The 21,830-nt window shown below is 39.5% G+C and overlaps 2 protein-coding genes across 2 annotated transcripts in view; one reads left to right on the forward strand and one right to left on the reverse strand.

Annotated features, from left to right (window-relative positions):
• The window catches only part of LOC126094493 (leucine--tRNA ligase, cytoplasmic), a 176,650-nt gene extending 172,689 nt beyond the window's left edge, over positions 1-3,961 (reverse strand). Inside the window, exon 1 of the mRNA XM_049908902.1 lies at positions 3,807-3,961. Within this exon, the coding sequence (XP_049764859.1) occupies positions 3,807-3,809 (3 nt within the window). The 5' untranslated portion in view covers positions 3,810-3,961. The remainder of the gene's footprint in view (positions 1-3,806) is intronic.
• Positions 3,962-4,318: 357 nt separating this feature from the next.
• The window catches only part of LOC126094813 (uncharacterized), a 34,233-nt gene continuing 16,721 nt past the window's right edge, over positions 4,319-21,830 (forward strand). Inside the window, exons 1-4 of the mRNA XM_049909385.1 lie at positions 4,319-4,754; positions 4,884-5,054; positions 16,162-16,276; positions 19,696-19,876. Of these exons, the coding sequence (XP_049765342.1) occupies positions 4,632-4,754; positions 4,884-5,054; positions 16,162-16,276; positions 19,696-19,876 (590 nt within the window). The 5' untranslated portion in view covers positions 4,319-4,631. The remainder of the gene's footprint in view (positions 4,755-4,883; positions 5,055-16,161; positions 16,277-19,695; positions 19,877-21,830) is intronic.

The following is a 21,830-nucleotide window of genomic DNA, read 5'->3' on the forward strand; positions in this document are numbered from 1 at the left end:
AGGTTGTGAAAAAGTAATCATTGTTGCCAAAAGGGAGGGGGTTAAAATGTCTGTTGTCACTGAAAAATGTTACGTTAGTCACCATGGAATGACCCTTATTTACTTTCAGATATAGAAATGTTGACTGAAATTCACTATCTGGAGTTCTGAAGTTGTCAACATTGAAAGGATTTTAAGGTGAAAATTATGGTCAGAAAAGGGGAGGGACAGGAAAGTTCTGAAAATACACACAAAAAGATGCATGTGAAATTACTTTATTTGGGTTTAAACCAGCTACATTAACTTTATTTGCCCCTTTTATAAGGTTCTGTTATACTAGATACTTCATTTCAATGTTTATGACACCAATCTGCTTTGTGCTCAATTGCTCCTTACAGACGGAGAAACTTGGCTCAACACCTACAGAAATGAGTGCATCGTATCTTGTCAGCATCTGTAAAGTACACTCAGTCAAGTTGCAAAGGTTTCCATATCTAGATTGTTCTTCAAATTTAATTCGAATTTGTCTTTATCAATTCCATAAAGGATGATCCTAACACTTATCAATTTTTCCCCCTGTTCCTGCTACTCCATGTCTTCTTCCATACTCTGAATCACATCAGACAAATACTTGTAGCCATGCGCTGCAGAAAGTTCTAACTTTAAGACGTCGTTGCTGACTAATTGTTGAGCCTGCTTGACAGCTGCTGTGTCCAGCAAGTCTGGGGCACATATGCAGTGTTTGATTTTATCGAAGCTTTTGCACAAGAAAACTGCATCTTATCCATGTACCCCACCTTGTGATGACAAGTAAATGTGGAAGGTGGAACCCTGTAATTTCCTAATACAAATATTGACAACTAGGAGCCTTTAACAGAATTGCCTTCAGAGCAGCAATGAAATCATTTACTGTGCAGTAACTTTCCCTGATACTTTCACAAACACAGTGCAGGCCATGTGAAATACATGTCATATAGTTGACATTGGGGTACACTCCTTTTACTCACTGGAAAGCCAAAAGCATGTAGTATGCTTGATCAGTCACAAGCCCAACTTTTTCATACCGTATGTCTCCCCCTGAACATAGGTCCACACACGAGTTGTGGAATGATTGTTTTATCGTGCATGCATTGAGTTGGTACATTTTGAAAAGCATAGGTTTTACCCATTCACTAGGTAATGGAACAAACAACACATTCAAAATCTTTGCAGCTAATCGGTAGTTTCATGTAACATGAACTCCACTTTATGTTTGCTAATATCCTCGTACTTTCTCTAAAACGTTCTCATAAATTGGCTGTATATAACTTTTTCCCAATACTGACCTTTGTGTATACTTCTCCAGAAATGAATTGAATGCAGGATTGTTTACCTTCTGGATTAATACTATGAAAGTTGCCACTCACACAACAAAAAGACCATCACATATAAGCCTTCAGCCTACAAAGCCTTTGTCCAAAATTGACGTCAGCCACAGCCCCCCCCCCCCCCCCACCCCACACGAGATAGCTGTCTCTAGCAGCTGAAGCCACACTGTGTATTTCATAGTAATGTTGCATTCCATACAGGATTTTCCATTGTTTGATTTTTACCTTGTGGATTGGAATTCCTGACTACATTGATGACATTGCAAGATCTGCACTAAACTCATGCAATGACTGCTGATTTTCAGATCATGAAATGGTATGTATCAGAGTACACTGCTTAGATTATGACTTGCTAAGTTCAATATTCTTTAAGTGATTTTTGTTCTGGGTGTGTGACTTCTGAGTAAAGAAAGAGAAGAGAAAAAAAATCTGTCCAAGCTATTAAAAATGCAGATAAGATGGGGCAAAGGTGCAAAATGTAGTAATCTCACAAAAAGGTGAGAGAAACTGTGCTTATTTTGCTTCGTTTCATGCCCACGAACACATATATTGGCTTGTCTGTGTGAAAACTGCTATACTTTTGGAAAGGTGCTGCACTTCAAAATACTTTCTTTAGTTAGCAGAGATAAACTATAGGGAGCTCAAGAGGTCATCTACGTATCTTACAGTAACTAGATTGCAGGTACAAATGTGAAAGAACATGAAAGGCAGTCAATACTTGAGAAAGGAGTGAGCCAGTGTTGCAGCCTATCCACAATTTATTAGACCCGAATGTTGAACAATCAGCAACGTTTTTAGAGAAGAAATAAGAACTTCAGGGATTACCAACTACGGCTCAAAACGGCTCTGAGCACTATGGGACTTAACATCTATGGTCATCAGTCCCCTAGAACTTAGAACTACTTAAACCTAACTAACCTAAGTACAGCACACAACACCCAGCCATCACGAGGCAGAGAAAATCCCTGACCCCGCCGGGAATCGAACCCGGGAACCCGGGCGTGGGAAGCGAGAACGCTACCGCACGACCACGAGATGCGGGCACCAACTACAATTTAATACTGTAACGAGAGAGCAAAGGCTTTGGATTACAGGTTAAACAAAAGGGATTGTGTCTTAAAACCAGAAATTTTAGAGAATAGTCATGTTACACCAGGTGGTGCTGACAAAATTAGATTACAAAATGGGTCAACAAACACAGTATATGAATTCTGCTATTTGCGCAGCAACATAACTGGTGATGTCCAAAGTAGAGGCAAATGGCTGTATGGACACTTCCTCAGAATCAAGGAACCGTCAATTTGGTAGGCCTAATGCAGAGAAGTTTTAGAAAAAGAGAGAGAGAGAGAGAGAGAGAGAGAGAGTGTGTGTGTGTGTGTGTGTGTGTGTGTGTGTGTGTGTGTGTGTGTGTGTGTGTGTTAGCGGGGAAGCGGGGGGGGGGGGGGGGGGGGCTGTAAAATACCACAGCCTGACTACAGTTATGCAGGTTTAACTGGATGTAGATTGCAGGACCTATGTAGAGGTGAGGTGGCTTTGGACATTATGTATTACCAGCGACAGCTACAACAAGCCAGTCCACAGATTGAAGTCATGTCAATACTACTAACTAATTGATACGCTGTTGAAGAAACCTTTTTGCCACTATCCTCAAATTACAGGTTGAAATTCTGCGGACGTTCAGTGCTATTTCAGTATTCTCCATGTTGCTTTCATGTACTTATTGACAACTGTGATTTAACTTGTCATTAATTTTTCTTAGATATCGATGAAATAACCGGTGTCACCTAATACATGAAGAAATATTTCAAGAATAAATACACCATTTGGTCGGTGTTTCTTAGATTAGTGCGTGAAGCCCTTTGTACGTTGTACCTTAACTTCAACACACGATAATATCATCCATGCTGACAGTGTCTGCACCATGTTTCCGTATATTCCATCTTTTATAATCAATAAGTTTAAAAATAGCGGTGCTTATGTGCATGACTGAGTCGTAATATCGTATGAATTAATATATATTTGATCTTGTTATCCGTAAATGACCCCAATGACGCGTGGCACTGACCGGCAACCATCCTCTGATTTTTGCACCAGTACATATATTCGGGTACTACCAACTACTATTACGTGACATAAGCAAAATCATAAAAGTTTTCTGGCAGCCAAATTCTGTTATGCGTTCGGAGTGAGCACATTATGGAAAAATGTCCTTGCAGACACTGCCATCCGTTCCGAAATATAAACCATTCTTCCCAGTGACTACAATAAAATACGTATGTGTTAGGAAGAATTACAGAAGATAAAGTGAATAACTAGCACTCACTGCGAAGCACAGTATAATATCCCGTATTGTTACTGAATTTGGGGGAGGAATAGGAAACATGACTGCTAATCTATTTCCAGATGCAGAAGGCGCAAATCTGTTAAGGTCGAGATCGTTAAATAAAATAGTTATCATACCATTTAGATGTGAAACTATTTCGCCACGATTTTTATAAGGTTTGTCTGCACAAACTTCAAACACTGGCACGTGTACTTCCACCACTTCTGATGCAATTTTCCCTCTTCCTCGTCATGCCTTCTACCAAAGCCAAACATTTAAACTGCCAACCTTACTTAGCAATTGTTGGGTTTCCCACTTCATAAATCGGTATAAGTAGTTTATAATAGTTTGAGAATGAAGCGAGATATCTTCCAAGTCTGTAAATGATTCGAAACAGTCTTATATCAGGCGTTATTATCTGCTTTGTTTTCTTTTAATGTTAGCTAATACAGTGGTCAAATTTGGCTATTCTGAAAACGAAGTCAAATTCAATTTGAAAACGTAAATTGAACATAACAGCATCATGTGTGTACAATGAGTAAATTTAGTATGGTCTTAATTATTAAATGGCACCGTAACATTAATTGTCAACATATTCCCAACACAGATTTGTAAAATATAAGTACTGAAATCTTGTGTGTAGTGTTTGTTTTGGCCGCCGCCACTTGCGCCCTCCATCCAAAATAATAAATCTCAGTGCCTCAGCTGAGTGCGGTCGCACGAGAGTTTGTGGATACAAATTTTGTTTAAGTTTGGATAAGTTTCAGAACGAGTGATTTGATTTTGATGTCGTATAGTTTGGGTTGGCAACCGAAGGAAAACTTTGTTGTGTACTTAATGCGTCTGTAAACAAAATAATCTGTTGATTATATTGAAGTGCCTCAGTTTCCACCTAGGGGGCCTACGTGACGTGTGGTTTCTTTGTTTGAGTTTTTTATTTCCGAATATAATTAAAGCTCGCAATGCTCATTTCATGTAAGTGTTTGAATGTCACAATCGACACTCAGAGTTCAGAAATAAAAGACGTTATTATTGCTAGCCTGGGTCTGAATGCCGATGAGGAAGCCGATAAATTTTTCAAGGAGGTAATATTTATCTTTCTTTTTTTTTCAGAATTCCATCGGTTGATATCAGATTATTTACGAAAAAAATGAGTACCCGAAAATGTTCGTAATACATTGCATAATATTTACACATACGATTCTTTTTTGCAGACGATATATGCTGTTGAGCATGCAAGAATATCAAAAATCCAGTCCTGCCTTGTGCAAATCAGATGCATTGGAAACTGGATAATTAACTTTTGTTTAAACTGTTCGACAAATACTCACGCTATCAGGAGGGATAAAGGAGCAGCGTTTATTCTGTTCACCAAAGCTATGTTGGTATGTATCAGTACATATGAGAGATTCAAATGACACAGTGAATGTGATATTTTCTAATAACATTCATTCATAACACTTTTAACAAGATATCCCCACTTCTTGAATTTGCAGTAGGCTGAGATTCTGATGTTGAATCAAAATTTGGTACAGTCAGTTCTGTAGCTATGTTGCAAAGTGAATTTGGAATGAGATAAATTTTGAATCTGTGGGAAAAAACGTCATGCTCTGAGCATGCTGGAAACTTGTGTTGGTGAATAATGGCAATATGTGGACGAAAAATGCCCAGGTCAGAATGTGGGAGTGTCAAAGACAAGAGGCAGGGTTTTATTGAAGTGCAAATTTTAATCTTCAACCTCAGAGGCAGTCACTAAGCATTTTTCTCAACTTTCAACATTTTTTTCAGAGAATATTAAGTAGTCATGATGTTAGTAAATGTGAAAGGAGAGAAGATAATATAAAAACAGTAAAGATGAGAAACAACCAGTTTCAATAGTGCTTGTTTTCAGCAACCACCAGAGAGGACCTCGCCCTGTTCTTGCTAGTCAAATACGGACTAAAGTTATTATTAAAGTCTGTTGTTGTTGGAAGGGAACAATTTCTACACACCAAAATTATGTAGACTTATTGTGTAGCTGATTATATAACACACACACACACACACACACACACTAATATGGTGTATTACTGAAATGATAGGCCTGTCCAGGACCTTTCATCGCATGCATAATTTGGTTGACAGATTAAAATAGATTTTGAAATGATACTGTTGCATATCAGAGATTATCCCTTGTCATTGTCTTCAAGAGGTGCCAGATTTACTTTGCAAAGAACTCTCATAAGTTTATGTGGGTGATACAGGGTTTGTGTGCCAAACTGATTCCCAAGTGTATAGTGACTGTCATGATGACAGGAAAGTGGGTAAAAGTTACGTATTGGATCCCCTTGCAAGATTTTGTGGGGGGGGGGGGGGGGGGGTTGAGGGCGGTTCTAGTACAACACTTTAATCGGAAAGTGATTGACATGGTACATCATGTACATTAAAACACACACACTTAGACTGAGTGGGGTGGCACATTCATTAGCACACTGGACCTGCATTCAGGACGACGATGGTTCAATCCCATGTCTGGCCATCCTGATTTAGGTTTACTAAGATTTCCCTAATTAGCTCCGGGAAAATGCCAGGGTGGTTCCTTTGAAAGGGCACGGCCGACTTCCTTTCCTGTCCTTCGCTATTCCCGATGACCTCACTGTTAGATCTCCTTCCCCCAACAACCCAACCCTCCCACCCAACACACACTTATTTCTGCCACAGAATAATATAAATTGTAGTACAACCAAAAGTTAGACAATGTAGTGTGTCTGTTTGCAGTGCCATATTAGTTTCACTGAGTCAAACAAAAGCTATAAAGTTTACCAGCTTTCAAAATTTCGTTGTCGTTAGAACTTTTTTTGTATATTAGTTGCTCTGTTTCTATTCATGCGGAAGATACTTTAGTGTATCTTTTTTAGAATGTAGCTTAATTCTGAGCTTTTGATTCTGGTTTCTAAATAATCTTCATGAATGCAAAGTTCCAAAAAAAAAGTTAAATAGTTAAAGTCTAAACATAGTCAGAGTATTTAGCATCTATGATTTTAATCCCACTGAATACCATTTGGATAATTGGTCTGAGTTATCTTTGCAACTAGTTACCTGCACTCATCTTTTATGAATATTACTTTTGCCCCCAAGATATATTTCACTTGTTCTGTTTCCAGACAATTATAAGTATGCCTGCTGTCAAGCTTTGTGAAATAGATGTGTGGTCCAGATGTAGCACTCGATGTTGTCCCATCACCCCTTACAGCTGCCTTAAGTGACTGCTTCATATTAAACATGATTCTGTCTCTAAAGGGCTGCTGGAGGGGAGGGGCTGAGGGCAGGGAGTATTACGTGTATTCCTCTTACAGTTTGGAAGCAGTATTGTTTATATTACTGTCCAGCCATTGTGCTTTAGTGTTTCTATGGTTATATTAAATCACTTCCATTGAATGCCGGGATAGTTCCTTGAAAAGGCTGTACCTAAAGCCCCCATATTTGTTTCACAGAACTTACCGACTGTGTCTGATGACTGCTTTTGACAAGACATTAAACCCTGACCATCCTTCTTGTTTCCTTCAGCTTTCCTTTATGTGTTATCTGCACTGCTTTTGTACTTTTTAAAACATTTGGTAGGTGTTGGGTTTTATTTCTCAGATTTCTCATCCAGCATAGCACATAGTAATGTTATTCTTTACTGCATCTTCATTTTACAAATCCCACCTGTTGGAAAAACTGCATATGCAAATATAACAATAATGGAAATTCCTGGAAAAAATACATAAGATGCATTGCACATAGAAAGACTTAAGAAACAATAGTATTGACACTAGTTTTTGAGCTTTTTATCTGTCTGTGGTAGAAGTGCATACATTCACACTCACAATAACTCAGACACCCAACTGCACAAAACCGTGATCTAAATATTATACCTATGTTTTGCAGGATTTTGCTTTCATTTTCACTCCTTATTTTAGTTGGATTTCAACCAGTTCGTTTAATAGCAAGACCATTATCAACCATTTAGGCATGTAAATTTCTTGTTTGCATTTCTCAAGCCAGCTAGATTTTACAAACCACTACTTAAGTTGAAAAGTGTCAAAGCCCATTCCTAAAGAAGCGTGAACTACATTCATATGTCAGAAGGGAGAATATTTAATGGAATAGACTTACACTCTTATGTAAATATAATATGGGGAAACATTATATTTAGTTGCCCACAAGATTTGGTACTTTGCTCACTTAAAAAACTGTGATATTTGCTGATGACACTTGTGTACTAATAAATGGCTAAAACATGTTGATATCAGACACAAGCAGGAGAATAATGGCCAAGTTTACAACTGGTTTTCTTTTAATATTACAAAAACTCATAGTATGCAATCTCAAACAGCTCAAAATGTCTTACAGATATCAGAAATAGATATGAATGGGCACACACTAGATGAAGCTCCATGAGTAATGTTTCTGAAAATCAAGACAGATAATAAACTGAGTTGGCATCAGCACATGTATAAGTTAACAGAACTGTTCTGTGGCGTAATTTTGCATACCTTCTCTCAATAGTTCCCTGCGGCATAATCCTCTGGGACTGTTCAGCAAAAGTCAACAAAGTACTTGTTCTACTGAAGCATGCAATAAGAATGTTATCTGATCCAGTTTCGTATCAGCGCACTCTCCGCTGCAGAGTGAAAATTTCATTCTGCAAACATCCCCCAGGCTGTGGCTAAGCCATGTCTCCGCAATATCCTGTCTTTGTGGAGTAATAGTTCTGCAAGGTTCGCAGGAGAGCTTCTGCATAGTTTGGAAAGTAGGAGACGAGGTACTGACAGAATTAAAGCTGTGAGGAGGGGCGTGAGTCGTGCTTTAGTAGCTCAGATGGTAGAGCACTTGCCCGCGAAAGGCAAAGGTCCTGAGTTTGAGTCTCGGTCCGGCACCCAGTTTTAATCTGCCAGGAAGTTTCAGCTTCATTCTGGTCTTGTTCTATGCCTTCTCAATGGCCGTACTGCTATGCACTTCAGTGCTGCTCATGACACATTTTTGGCTTACCAATCTGGGCTGTCAAACATCAACTACTGTTCTGGGTCTTGTCCTTCAGGGCAGGTTTTGTACCAATGCATCAGTTCTTGCTGAACACCTAGCAACCATTTCTGGGACAGAATCAGCATCATCTTCTGACTCAGCTACCTTTCTAGTGCAGAAACAAAGGTGAGCACACTCCCCTATGTTTCATCCCCCTCGTCCACCGACCAAGCCAAATTATATAATGAACCCTGAAGTGACTGAGAACTGCTGTAGGCTCTGGCCTTGTCTCATGGTGTGGCTGCATCTACTACATGTGTCCTACTGTTCTTCTTTCGAAGATCTCTTCCTTTCACAATGCTGAGATAGTTTCATCATCCCTCTCCTTATGCCAGGCAAAAAGCCATTGTCTGTTGACAATTACTGACTGACTGGCCTCACCAACACGCTGTAAAAACTGCTTGAAGTTTTTTTGCCCCCTGTCAGAGTGGTTTCTGGGAGGAATTATTCACAATCATCTGGTTAGCTTGGCTTTTTCTAAACGCCAACAGCTCATCACAGTCTTTTTCTGCCCTACTTAAGGCATACAACACCATTTGGCACTATCACATTTTACTTATCCTCCACGATAGGAGCTTTCAAGGCTCCTTACTGATATTTATTTGTCAGATTTTATCCCACCAATAGTTCTGGGCTAGAGGTGGTGCTTCACCTAGCCCTTAACAAGTGTAAGAGAATTGCATCCCACAAGGACACATGCCGAGTGTCATACTTTCCTCATTGTCATGAATGGGTTAGAGACCTATGTCTGACCACCTGAAAGTAGGACCGATCTATTCCATGGTCCTAAAGCTTACTGGACCCATGCTCTTTCAGTTCCCCAAAGGTATTATGGTGCTACTGTCATTTACACTGACAGATCTAAAACCATTGATTGGATGGAATATGCTTCTAAATCTCCTGCTGTTCAGGAAGAACATTTGTTACCTGGAACTTGTGATTCTATGGCACAACAGATAGCCATTATCAGAGTCTTAGCCATTATCAGAGCCCTACGTTTTATTAAACAAGTCTCTCTTGACTACATTTTTATTTGCAGTGACTCAGTGAGCAGTCTTTGGGCCATTTATCACTGTTTGTTGTCACCCTGTGATAGCTGCTGTTCGTTACCTCCTCTGTGGCCTTAGTTGTACTGCCTGCTCAGTTGTCTTTCTCTAGGTCCCAGGACATTTGAGTATACCAGGGAAGGAACTAGCTGACCATTTGGCTAGAGAAGTGCACCTCACCCCCATACTTGCTTTGACAGTCCCAGATGCAGATAAGGTCTCTGCTCACTGGCAAATTGAACTACTGCTGCATGGCACTCCTCTTTCCTTAAAGAGCCTTAAAGACTGTACTGATATATTGGTGGAATGCATCCTCCTCGTGGCCCTCCATACTAAGTGTGATCTTTGAATTCCTTGCCTCTAATATTAACAGACAATTCAAACTGTTGAACTGGTTCCCACTTTTCTCCGTGATAGGGGGTTTTTATTCTCAGATATAAGATTTTTTTAACTACCTTCAGAGCAGGGCAGGGTGATTGGGATTAGGGCTTTTCCTGCTGCACGGTACACCTAGGGGGCCCCAAGCCTACCAACTTTGCCAGCTGCCTCTTCATCCTTCTTTTACTCTATTGTAATTGCATTCAGATGCAGTTAGCATCTGTTTCTGGTGAATGTATGTTCTATTTTAGTGTTATCGTGCTATTATGAGTACTCTTTAACACCTTGACTGTAATGGATCAGGAGTGGTATTGCTGTGGATTAAACAGCACCTGTTGTGTGCAGTGTGTCTGGGACACATGCCTGCTGCCTTACCTGTTTCTCTCGTCTTGCTTTTGTTATTGACAGTCCAACTGATGCTCACTACATTTTTAGCCTTTTCACTTTTACTGTCCTGAATCTCCCTACTGAAAGGCACTATTTGCTCTGTAACTGTCTTTGTCCTTAATTGGGTTGTCAGGGGGTGACTGCGGTAGAGTTTCTCTCACCACGGATGAGCCCTGGGAGACCACATGTGGTGACCTGACTTCTCAGTAAATTATTGCCTTCAGTGTTTCAATCTTACCGCTTCTATGTACTTTCATCATCAAAACACGTTCCTGGTGGACATTACTAATGCCAGATGAACTACCCCTGGGCTGAGTGCCTTAACCCCCAACTAACCAGCCATCTATTTTGAGTCCTCTGTTGTTTATGATAAACATAAATGATATTGCACTTGCACTGTCTGAAAATACAAATTTTTTACTTTTTGGAGATGACAAAAGAATAGAAAGAAAAAATAGTATCTGTTGTCTTACAAAGTACTTGAAAATTTCAACAGATGAATCAGTGCAAATTGATTATCATTAAATTGTCACTTCAAAGAATACGGTATGGAGAATCCTGGTGGAGCAGAAATTGCACCCCTAGAAACAATACGATAAATTGTAGATCTGAAGATGATCAGTACTTTGTGCTGGTCTTGACAGTAGACTCTCAATGTACAAATGTAACATACTGCACATACATAGATGAATGTCCATGTTGTTATACAACAACATGACTGTGACAACGGTGTACGAAGTACCTTTCGCCCTACACCACAGGGGGTCGACAGAAGCGTCTTATCCCACGCATCGGCTTTGACCCGTGACGTAAGGGTGTTGTCGTGTGTGACGTCATGACGGCGCGGAGTTTGGTTTGAGTGTGGCTGTCTCCAGTTCTGTTTTATCTTATTTTATTTACTTTTCTGATCTCTTCGTTCTATCTCGTGAGATTTTTTTTTTTAATTTAAAAACACTTATTACTTATTTTAATTATCTGTTTTCTCCAATTTCTGTTTTAGTTTATTATATTTATCTTTCTGATCTGTTCATTCTATCCCGTGAGATTTTTTTTTGCAGGGGTTACGACCCCTGGGGAGGTGGGCGGATATTCATGCATGGCTGTCTTCACTTACACGTTGTAGCTACATAGGGCGTCTAAATTTGTTTATATTTAGTTAAATTTAGTTAAATTATGCAGAAGGTACTGTGTAACATTTACTGAAAGTTTGAAACAAATATGTTTGGAAGATCCTTAGAAAACATGTAATTAGTATGAGAAAATAAAAGTTTTGGGAATCGAGCGACAAAGATTGGATTAACTTTTTAGTGCATTCCAGGTCCATAGGATGAATTATCTTCATCCTCTGCAAACTCCTCCTCCAGCTTCCTCTTGTTCCTCCTCCTGTTTACTCTTGCTTGTATTTCTAGACTCTTTACGGCCCTGTCTGCAGCCCGAAGGCGTTCCTTGTCTAAAGCAAGCATCGCTCGTACCATGTTAGAACCTATCTTCATTCCCATATTTGGCTTTCCAACATTTCTCCTTTTCTTAAAAGCCTTCAGAGGATTTCTAATAACTTTGCTTTTACTCATTATTATACTTCAACAAAACAGAGACTCAAGAAACAGAATTAATTACGAATATTTTCGAGATAACGACAGAGTAAATAAACATGAAACAATCGACAATCACACCAGCGATATATATTGAACCATCACAGGTTAGCCACAACACATACTTTATCTCACATCACTAAAATGTATCTGATGAACACGGACGTTAATAATAACACCATTTGACAGCAGTTTAACAGCGCCACACTGGGTCATGCCCATGTAGAACACATTTCAAAAAAAATTTAAAAATAGTTGTAGTCTTCGGAATTGAATAAATTATATATCTATTAAAAGGTAATAGTCTGCAGATTCAGAAAACGCAAAAAAGTAAAAATTGAACTTTTCATGATTTTGAGCCTTTCCGGAGCCCCTTAATCGGGCAGGTAGGTTAGAAAATTTAAAAAGGGAAATGGATAGGTTAAAGTTAGATATAGTGGGAATTAGTGAAGTTCGGTGGCAGGAGGAACAAGACTTCCGGTCAGGTGACTACAGGATTATAAACACAAAATCAAATAGGGGTAATGCAGGAGTAGGTCTAATAACGAATAGGAAAATAGGAATGTGGGTAAGCTACTACAAACAGCATAGTGAACGCATTCTCATGGCCAAGACAGATATGAAGCCCACGCCTATCACAGTAGTACAAATTTATATGCCAACTAGCTCTGCAGATGACGAAGAAATTGAAGAAATGTATGATGAAATAAAAGAAATTATTCAGATAATGAAGGGGGATGAAAATTTAATAGTCATGGGTGACTGGAATTCGGCAGTAGGAAAAGGGAGAGAAGGAAACGTAGTAGGTGAATATGGATTGGGGGTAAGAAATGAAAGAGGAAGCCGCCTGGTAGAATTAGCACAACTTAATCGTAGCTAACACTTGGTTCAAGAATCATAAAAGAAGGTTGTATACATGGAAGAAGCCTGGAGATACTGACAGGTTTCAGATAGATTATATAATGGTAAGCCAGAGATTTAGGAACCAGGTTTTAAATTGTAAGACATTTCCAGGGGCAGATACGGACTCTGACCACAATCTATTGGTTATGAACTGTAGATTAAAACTGCAAAACTGACTAAACGAGAGGTTGTTCAGAGTTTCAGGGAGAGCATAAGGGAACAATTGACAGGAATGGGGGAAAGAAATACAGTAGAAGAAGAATGGGTAGCTTTGAGGGATGAAGTAGTGAAGGCAGCAGAGGATCAAGTACGTAAAAAGATGAGGGCTAGTAGAAATCCTTGGGTAACAGAAGAAATATTGAATTTAATTGATGAAAGTAGAAAATATAAAAATGCAGTAAGTGAAGCAGGCAAAAAGGAATACAAACGTCTCAAAAATGAGATCGACAGGAAGTGCAAAATGGCTAAGCAGGCATGGCTAGAAGACAAATGTAAGGATGTGGAGGCTTATCTCACTAGGGGTAAGATAGATACTGCCTACAGGAAAATTAAAGAGACCTTTGGAGATAAGAGAACCACTTGTATGAATATCAAGAGCGCAGATGGAAACCCAGTTCTAAGCAAAGAAGGGAAAGCAGAAAGGTGGAAGGAGTATATAGAGGGTCTATACAAGGGCGATGTACTTGAAGACAATATTGTGGAAATGGAAGAGGATATAGATGAAGATGGAAATGGGAGATATGATACTGCGTGAAGAGTTTGACAGAGCACTGAAAGACCCGAGTCGAAACAAGGCCCCGGGAGTAGACAACATTCCATTAGGACTACTGACAGCCTAGGGAGAGCCAGGCCTAACAAAACTCTACCATCTAGTGAGCAAGATGTATGAGACAGGCGAAATACCCTCAGACTTCAAGAAGAATATAATAATTCCAATCCCAAAGAAATCAGGTGTTGACAGATGTGAAAATTACCGAACTATCAGTTTAATAAGTCACAGCTGCAAAATACTAACGCAAAATCTTTACAGACAAATGGAAAAACTGTTAGAAGCCGACCTCGGGGAAGATCAGTTTGGATTCCACAGAAATATCTGAACATGTGAGGCAATACTGACCCTACGACGTATCTTGGAAAATAGACTAAGGAAAGGCAAACCTACGTTTCTAGCATTTGTAAACTTAGAGAAAGCTTTTGACAATGTTGACTGGAATACTCTCTTTCACATTCTGAAGGTGGCAGGGTTAAAATACAGGGAGCGAAAGGCTATTTACAATTTGTACAGACACCAGATGGCAGTTATAAGAATTGAGGGGCATGAAAGGGAAGCAGTGGTTGGGAAGGGAGTGAGACAGGGCTGTAGCCTATCTCCGATGTTATTCAATCTGTATATTGAGCAAGCAGTGAAGGAAACAAAAGAAAAATTCGGAGTAGGTATTAAAATCCATCGAGAAAAAATAAAAACTTGGAGGTTCGCCGATGACATTGTAATTCTGTCATAGACAGCAAGGGACTTGGAAGAGCAGTTGAATGGAATGGATAGTGTCTTGAAAGGAGGATATAAGATGAACATCAACAAAAGCCAAACGAGGATAATGGAATGTAGTCGAACTAGTCGCATGATGCTGTGGGAATTAGATTAGGAAATGAGACAAAGTAGTAAAGGAGTTTTGGTATTTGGGGAGCAAAATAACTGATGATGGTCGAAGTAGAGAGGATATAAAACGTAGACCGGCAATGGCAAGGAAAGCGTTTCTGAAGAAGAGAAATTTGTTGACATCAAGTATAGATTTAAGTGTTAGGAAGTCGTTTCTGAAAGTATTTGTATGGAGTGTAGCCATGTATGGCAGTGAAACGTGGATGATAAATAGTTTGGACAAGAAGAGAATAGAAGCTTTCGAAATGTGCTACAGAAGAATGCTGAGGATTATATGGGTAGATCACATAACTAATGAGGAAGTATTGAATAGGATTGGGGAGAAGAGAAGTTTGTGGCACAACTTGACTAGAAGAAGGGATCGGTTGGTTGGACATGTTCTGAGGCATAAAGGGATCACTAATTTAGTATTGGAGGGCAGCGTGGAGGGTAAAAATCGTAGAGGGAGACAGAGAGATGAATACACTAAGCAGATTCAGAAGGATGTGGGTTGCGGTAGGTACTGGGAGATGAAGAAGCTTGCACAGGATAGAGTAACATGGAGAGCTGCATCAAACCAGTCTCAGGACTGAAGACCACAACAACAACAACAATAATTTCAGTTAGGAGTCAGTATGAACCTTTAATAATTTTTTGGCTCTGCTATGTCTTCAAGTTGTGGGTTGGGTGGGGGGGGGGGGTGGAGGTTGGGGTCATATCAAGTAAGGTACTCAGACCAGAGAGTTTCAACTGTAGGAAGGACAGGGTCTCATTGCATGATGTAGCTCTGTGATGCTGTGGCATTTATTGAACAATGGTATGACACTATGTCATTGACTCAGTAGATCAGTGGATCTTTGTCAGCAACCAATCCAATGCTCTCTGGTAGGTCTTAGGTTTATTTTCTTTCACTTATCACTCCTTTCACCTCTGTGTGAAAATGCTCAGAGTTGCACTGCTATTCAGAGCCCTTGTTAAACTGTAGATGCCTCTTTAACTGACTGAGTATATCAGTTCAAAGATCGGAGTAAGAAACGAGCATTCCAACTCCTACCAGACCGAGCCTATTAAAACATTGTGGTATTCAAACAAACCTTCAGGTTGAGGACAAGCTGTACTGTCATAACATAAAAGAAAAATGAGTTAGGTTGCATATTCTTATGTGCATTGTTAATTGCAACTATGAAGAGGGGAAAATGGATATCAATTGTATAGTTATTAATGAAATAATATAATGGTGAAATATCAAGGGATGGATTAAGCACATCAAGTAGAGACTACAAAATTTACCTTTCACATTAACCATTTAATTTTTAAAAGCCTGGATTATGCTATGCATGTCTTCAAACACAGATTTTAGAATTTAGTTTAGGAAGGTGCTATCCACACAATTGCGTTTACAGTGTAGTGTTATTAATTGATCTTGGCAATTATTTTGTTGTTGTTATGAAGACCAAAAAGTGAAATATTGGAAGTGACTATGTAATACTTCATTGCTTTCCAGACGGACCAGACAGAGATAAGTGCTCTGAAAGACTCTGAAAACTGTTCACCAGCATTTCGAATAATTGTAAATTGCAGTGCTGAAAATGCAAATTCCAAGGCACTGAATTTTTCAGGTGAGTTAGTGATGAACTGCTCTCATATGGTTGCTGTAATTTACAAACAGAATTTTGTTTACTTATCATAGTGTCTTATAAACATATTTCCACCTTCTGAATTGCATCTGAAAAGGGCCTAATTAGTTTTACATTCAATGATTTGCTCAGCAGTACTGATATAAATTATCAGGGACATGAGGAAGATGGGGGTTCAACATGCAATTGATGACTACTTCGCTAGGCATGGAGTGCAAGTTGACATTGAAAGAGGGCGGTAGGAAATCGGCCATGTCATGTTCAAATGAATCAACCGGACATTTGCATTGATTGATTTAGGGAAGCCACAAAACATAAATCTGAGCCACTCTCCTACCTAATGGGAGTCCATTGTCTTAACCACTGCACTACAGTGCTTGATGCATCAGCAGATTATGTGATTTTGTGTGTGTGTGTGTGTGTGTGTGTGTGTGTGTGTGTGTGTGTGTGTGTGTGTGTTTGTTTGTACAAGTACTGCTCTGTATAGTAATTTCAGTAAACAGAGGTGCTGGTATCCTCAAATCAGAACACTCAACATCACACTTGAACTATCTACCATTGCCAAACTGCCACAACAAATGATGCATTTACTTTCAGCTTACTTTCCAACCTACTCTCCTGGTGTGATTGGGTCCTGAATCTTGGGGCTTGCCACTTTTATTTCACATTTGATCAGACATAATTACACACAAACAACAACAAATGCACTAAGATGGTAACAAGATAAACACGTTTCATACACAGCACTAGTCAAACACTACCGTACTGTAATATTTAGCTCAAGACACAATTTGTCATCACATATGCAGTTATCATCATCACAGGGTCAGCCTACAGTAGATAAGATTCATACAAATTGCATCATTGTTGCGACTGAACCTGTAAATGAATAAACATGAAGCTACATGAATGGTATGTGGTTCTGTAGCATAGTGAGTAAGTAACAGTCCTGACAGGCAGAAATTCGTGAACTCGGATCTCAACACACAATAATTTTTTTTATGGTTAAATCTTTATCAGAATGACTTTGATTGTGATTTTTATTCAGTTCATTGGTTTAAATGTGATTTTTTAAATTCTGTGTCACATCATTTACATAATTGTATTGATTTTTTACATGTTTTTATTTTTTCTTCGTACCACAGACAACCATTGTCATTTAGTATTGTCTTTGTCTTGGATATATTAGTCAGCTACTTTGACAAGGCTGACTTCCTAAAATCTTGCCCTGAAATGAGGTCCATTCTGAGATTTTGCCCACCCCATGTAGAATTGTTTTTTGTCACCGTTCCAATCACCATAATATCTTTGTCAGACCCTATGCTCCTTGTGCACTACAACATGTCCTGGGTTCTTGCCACTCGCCTGGCCTTAATTTACATTAATTTCTTCTGTCTCAGCATTTCTTCACAGTAAGTACTCCTTTCTTCCTTCTGTTTTAGTTTTCTACTCCTTTCATTTATGACATGTATATTTTTCGCCGCCCCTCTCCTGCATCTGTAAGCTTTTCTCTCTTGGTAAGTTGTGCACAATGTTTTAGCAGTAATTTCTGTCTCGCATATTACCCTGTCCTCCAGCTTTAAGCTCTCAGGTTTTTCAAATTGCATCTGGTGTAGTCCTCAACAATGTCTTTCCTTCTCATCCAATGTGGTAAGTCTGTCCTGACCCAGGGTTCTGGGTGACTTTTCCAAACTCTATCCTATTTCCTAAACCTCTCCAGTCCTTTTCTTTCATGCCTCTTCCTTCACCTTCAACACTTCTGCTAGAAGAAGGGGCCTGGCTCCAAAAGCTTGCATACGTAAAAACTTATTTCGTGTGTGTGTTCCTCTGCCACTGCTTGTTGCTTTGATCAAATATTTTGTTATTCAAAACACAAGGAAGAAAAATCTAGATTCAATTTCTAGTCAGGTATTTCAAAAGTTGCACTATGTTTTTCCTTTCTTTGTATATTAATCATGAAGTTTGTCATATTATGGGCCAAAGCAGATTTATCATATTCTCTATCCCCCTTCAAATAACAGAAATTTTGTTGAAATTATAGAGATTGTTTGGCTATTACTTGCCTTCAGGAGGGTAAATTCTAGTTCTGCTGATACAGCATTTAAAAGTGATAACTGTTCCTAACTTTTCTGAATGTTAGTTATTCCTTGAGGAGTAGGTTGGGATACGTTGTGGAAAATGGCAGAAGACTAGGTGACACTCAGGCAGCAGAACTCGTGAGGCTTTTGCAAAACATTATCTGTGTACTGATAAGTATAGAAAGCTCTAATAATAGTGAGAAGGAACCTGTGACATGCTAGTCCTGTATAGGCAGTTTTGTTGTAGTGTATCTGTCCATCCCTCGTGTATTACCATAAGATATATTGGGAAATAATAAAAGAACAGCAAATTATTCATAGATTATATATAGAACTTATCAAAAAGTCAGAAGAAGAAAGAGTGAAGGTGTTAATGTAAGAGATTCACAGTATCAAAAAAGCATTTACCAGCTTTGGAAAGAGATGGACATCAGAAGGTGCCGAACCCCTTCACCTTAGCCTGAAATTAATAGCTGATGAATGTTAAAAGCTAAGGATTATATGTTTTGAAAACTGTGTTTATTTATTTATTTATTTTTACCACAGTACACATGCAAATATGAGCCTAGATTACTTAATTTTGATATGAGTCAGTACATAAACAGATTCGCAAACACTAACTAGAAACCACCATGCATTGGGATTTGGCATAGTATGTACTTAAGAGTTATACAATACGGCAAAAAACTCTTTAAGTTATATACAGTGCCATAACAATACTTGTTTAATATACAAATAGATTTTTTTAGTCATCTATCATATTTCATGGCAGGTTGTTAATATATAGCAAGAAAATTGGTGGATAAAAATCAAAATTCTGTGATCATCCCTCATCATCACCTCCATCTGTTTACAGCAACCCATTCAGATTACAATTTTATTGGGTTCATTAACACTGAAGAAAAACTTTGTGATTACCCTTTTCTAGATACCAATATTAGAGGTGAAGTAGAACTTGGCCCAAACAGTTAAATGTTTTTGTTGAGTCGAAGAAGACACCTGGTGGCTTGAACTTGTCATTTAGTCTTGTAACAGCCTTACACACGACAGAATAAACTGCATTTTCTGTTGCTGTACAATTTGTGAAGCCAAAAACTTACTAGTCTGACAAAAAATTTGTGCCATTCACCATGATAAGACAACATGTCTGGCATATGTGGAATGTGGAAGTAACTGACCTGGAAGGGATTCTAAGCCCCATTCGTAATTTCTGAGATAACATTGTCTTCCAACAGCTGGCACATGGTGTTGTAGATCAGTATAATGCTGAGTAAAAGATGTATTATAATTTATTCTAGATGGAATTCTTCTGTTGTGTTTCAGCTTCACAGCAGCCTACCGGAACAAAGACAGCCATATCAGCATTGCAGCAGCAATTGGCGGATGTGATTCAACAGGAGACCTTACGCATTGATGAAGCTGTGCGTTGTTTTCAGGAACAGCAATATGCAGCACTGGAAGAATTCAGGGAGCGAGCACACAGGGATCACAATGCTCTTGTCAAGTGAGAACCTGATAAATAAAATAATTTTGTAGAATGTAGACACTGTACTGTTTGTTACTATTATATGTTGTGCTGAAATATCATTGGGTAAAAAATTTGTTTTGTAAGCATTATATTCCAATATGACAGATATAATCAGACTGACAGATATAATCAGTTTTTTATTTCCATTCCCATAATGCTGTCTTGTTACCTTATGTTAGTCAGTTTTGTACGTAGCGTTCACGAGTCAGAAAAACAAAATACTTCGTGTGAGGTACACACATTTGGTCATTGTGTCACTTCTTGAAATGTATCACATTTGTGATATCCTGAATGATTTCCCTTACATTTCTCACATTTCCCTATTGAGTATATCTCTTATGAACTTGCTGTTGATGTAAAATTAAATCCTAATTTTTCGTCTTTCCTTTACTCCTGAATATTGTTGAATTTGCAGCTGTTTAATCTTCAGGGCAAATGGTTGGTATGAAAGACTGTGCGGGTATTTTTTTATTATATATAATGTAAGTAGTTACACCACTGTGATGTTCAGTTTATATGTTTATATGCTTGGATTGAATTGCAATATTAGTCATCTGCAAAAAGAACTAATTCTACTGGTTGTATAGTAGAGGGAAGATCATTTACATGTGTGGGGAAAGGTAGTGGACCTGATATTGAACATTGGGGAGCCCCATAAGTGATTCCTTCCCAGTCAGAATTTTGTCCATGGACTATATTGCATGAATTACAAAGTACAACTTTCAGCATTCTTTTGGTTAGATATGACATTATCCATTGGTTGGCTATGCCATCAGGCCCAAAAAAAAAATCATCAATTTATGTAGGCGAATACTGTGATTTACACAGTCAAATGCCTGAGAGATGTCGCAGAAAAATTAAATACCAGCCGGCATTATTTTATTATTTAATGCTTGTAAAATCTGGTGAATGAACGTGTAAATGACAGTCTCAGTAGTGCAACCCTTCTACACTCCTGGAAATTGAAATAAGAACACCGTTAATTCATTGTCCCAGGAAGGGGAAACTTTATTGACACATTCCTGGCGTCAGATACATCACATGATCACACTGACAGAACCACAAGCACATAGACACAGGCAACAGAGCATGCACAATGTCGGCACTAGTACAGTGTATATCCACCTTTCGCAGCAATGCAGGCTGCTATTCTCCCATGGATACGATCGTAGAGATGCTGGATGTAGTCCTGTGGAACGGCTTGCCATGCCATTTCCACCTGGCGCCTCAGTTGGACCAGCGTTCGTGCTGGACGTGCAGACCGCGTGAGACGACGCTTCATCCAGTCCCAAACATGCTCAATGGGGGACAGATCCGGAGATCTTGCTGGCCAGGGTAGTTGACTTACACCTTCTAGAGCACGTTGGGTGGCACGGGATACATGCGGACGTGCATTGTCCTGTTAGAACAGCAAGTTCCCTTGCCGGTCTAGGAATGGTAGAACGATGGGTTCGATGACGGTTTGGATGTACCGTGCACTATTCAGTGTCCCCTCGACGATCACCAGTGGTGTACGGCCAGTGTAGGAGATCGCTCCCCACACCATGATGCCGGGTGTTGGCCCTGTGTGCCTCGGTCATATGCAGTCCTGATTGTGGCGCTCACCTGCACGGCGCCAAACACGCATACGACCATCATTGACACCAAGGCAGAAGCGACTCTCATCGCTGAAGACGACACGTCTCCATTCGTCCCTCCATTCACGCCTGTCGCGACACCACTGGAGGCGGGCTGCACGATGTTCGGGCGTGAGCGGAAGACGGCCTAACGGTGTGCAGGACCGTAGCCCAGCTTCATGGAGACGGTTGCGAATGGTCCTCGCCGATACCCCAGGAGCAACAGTGTCCCTAATTTGCTGGGAAGTGGCGGTGCGGTCCCCTACGGCACTGCGTAGGATCCTACGGTCTTGGCGTGCATCCGTGCGTTGCTG

This window comes from Schistocerca cancellata, chromosome 8, assembly GCF_023864275.1.
Source record: "Schistocerca cancellata isolate TAMUIC-IGC-003103 chromosome 8, iqSchCanc2.1, whole genome shotgun sequence".
Lineage (NCBI taxonomy): Eukaryota > Metazoa > Arthropoda > Insecta > Orthoptera > Acrididae > Schistocerca > Schistocerca cancellata.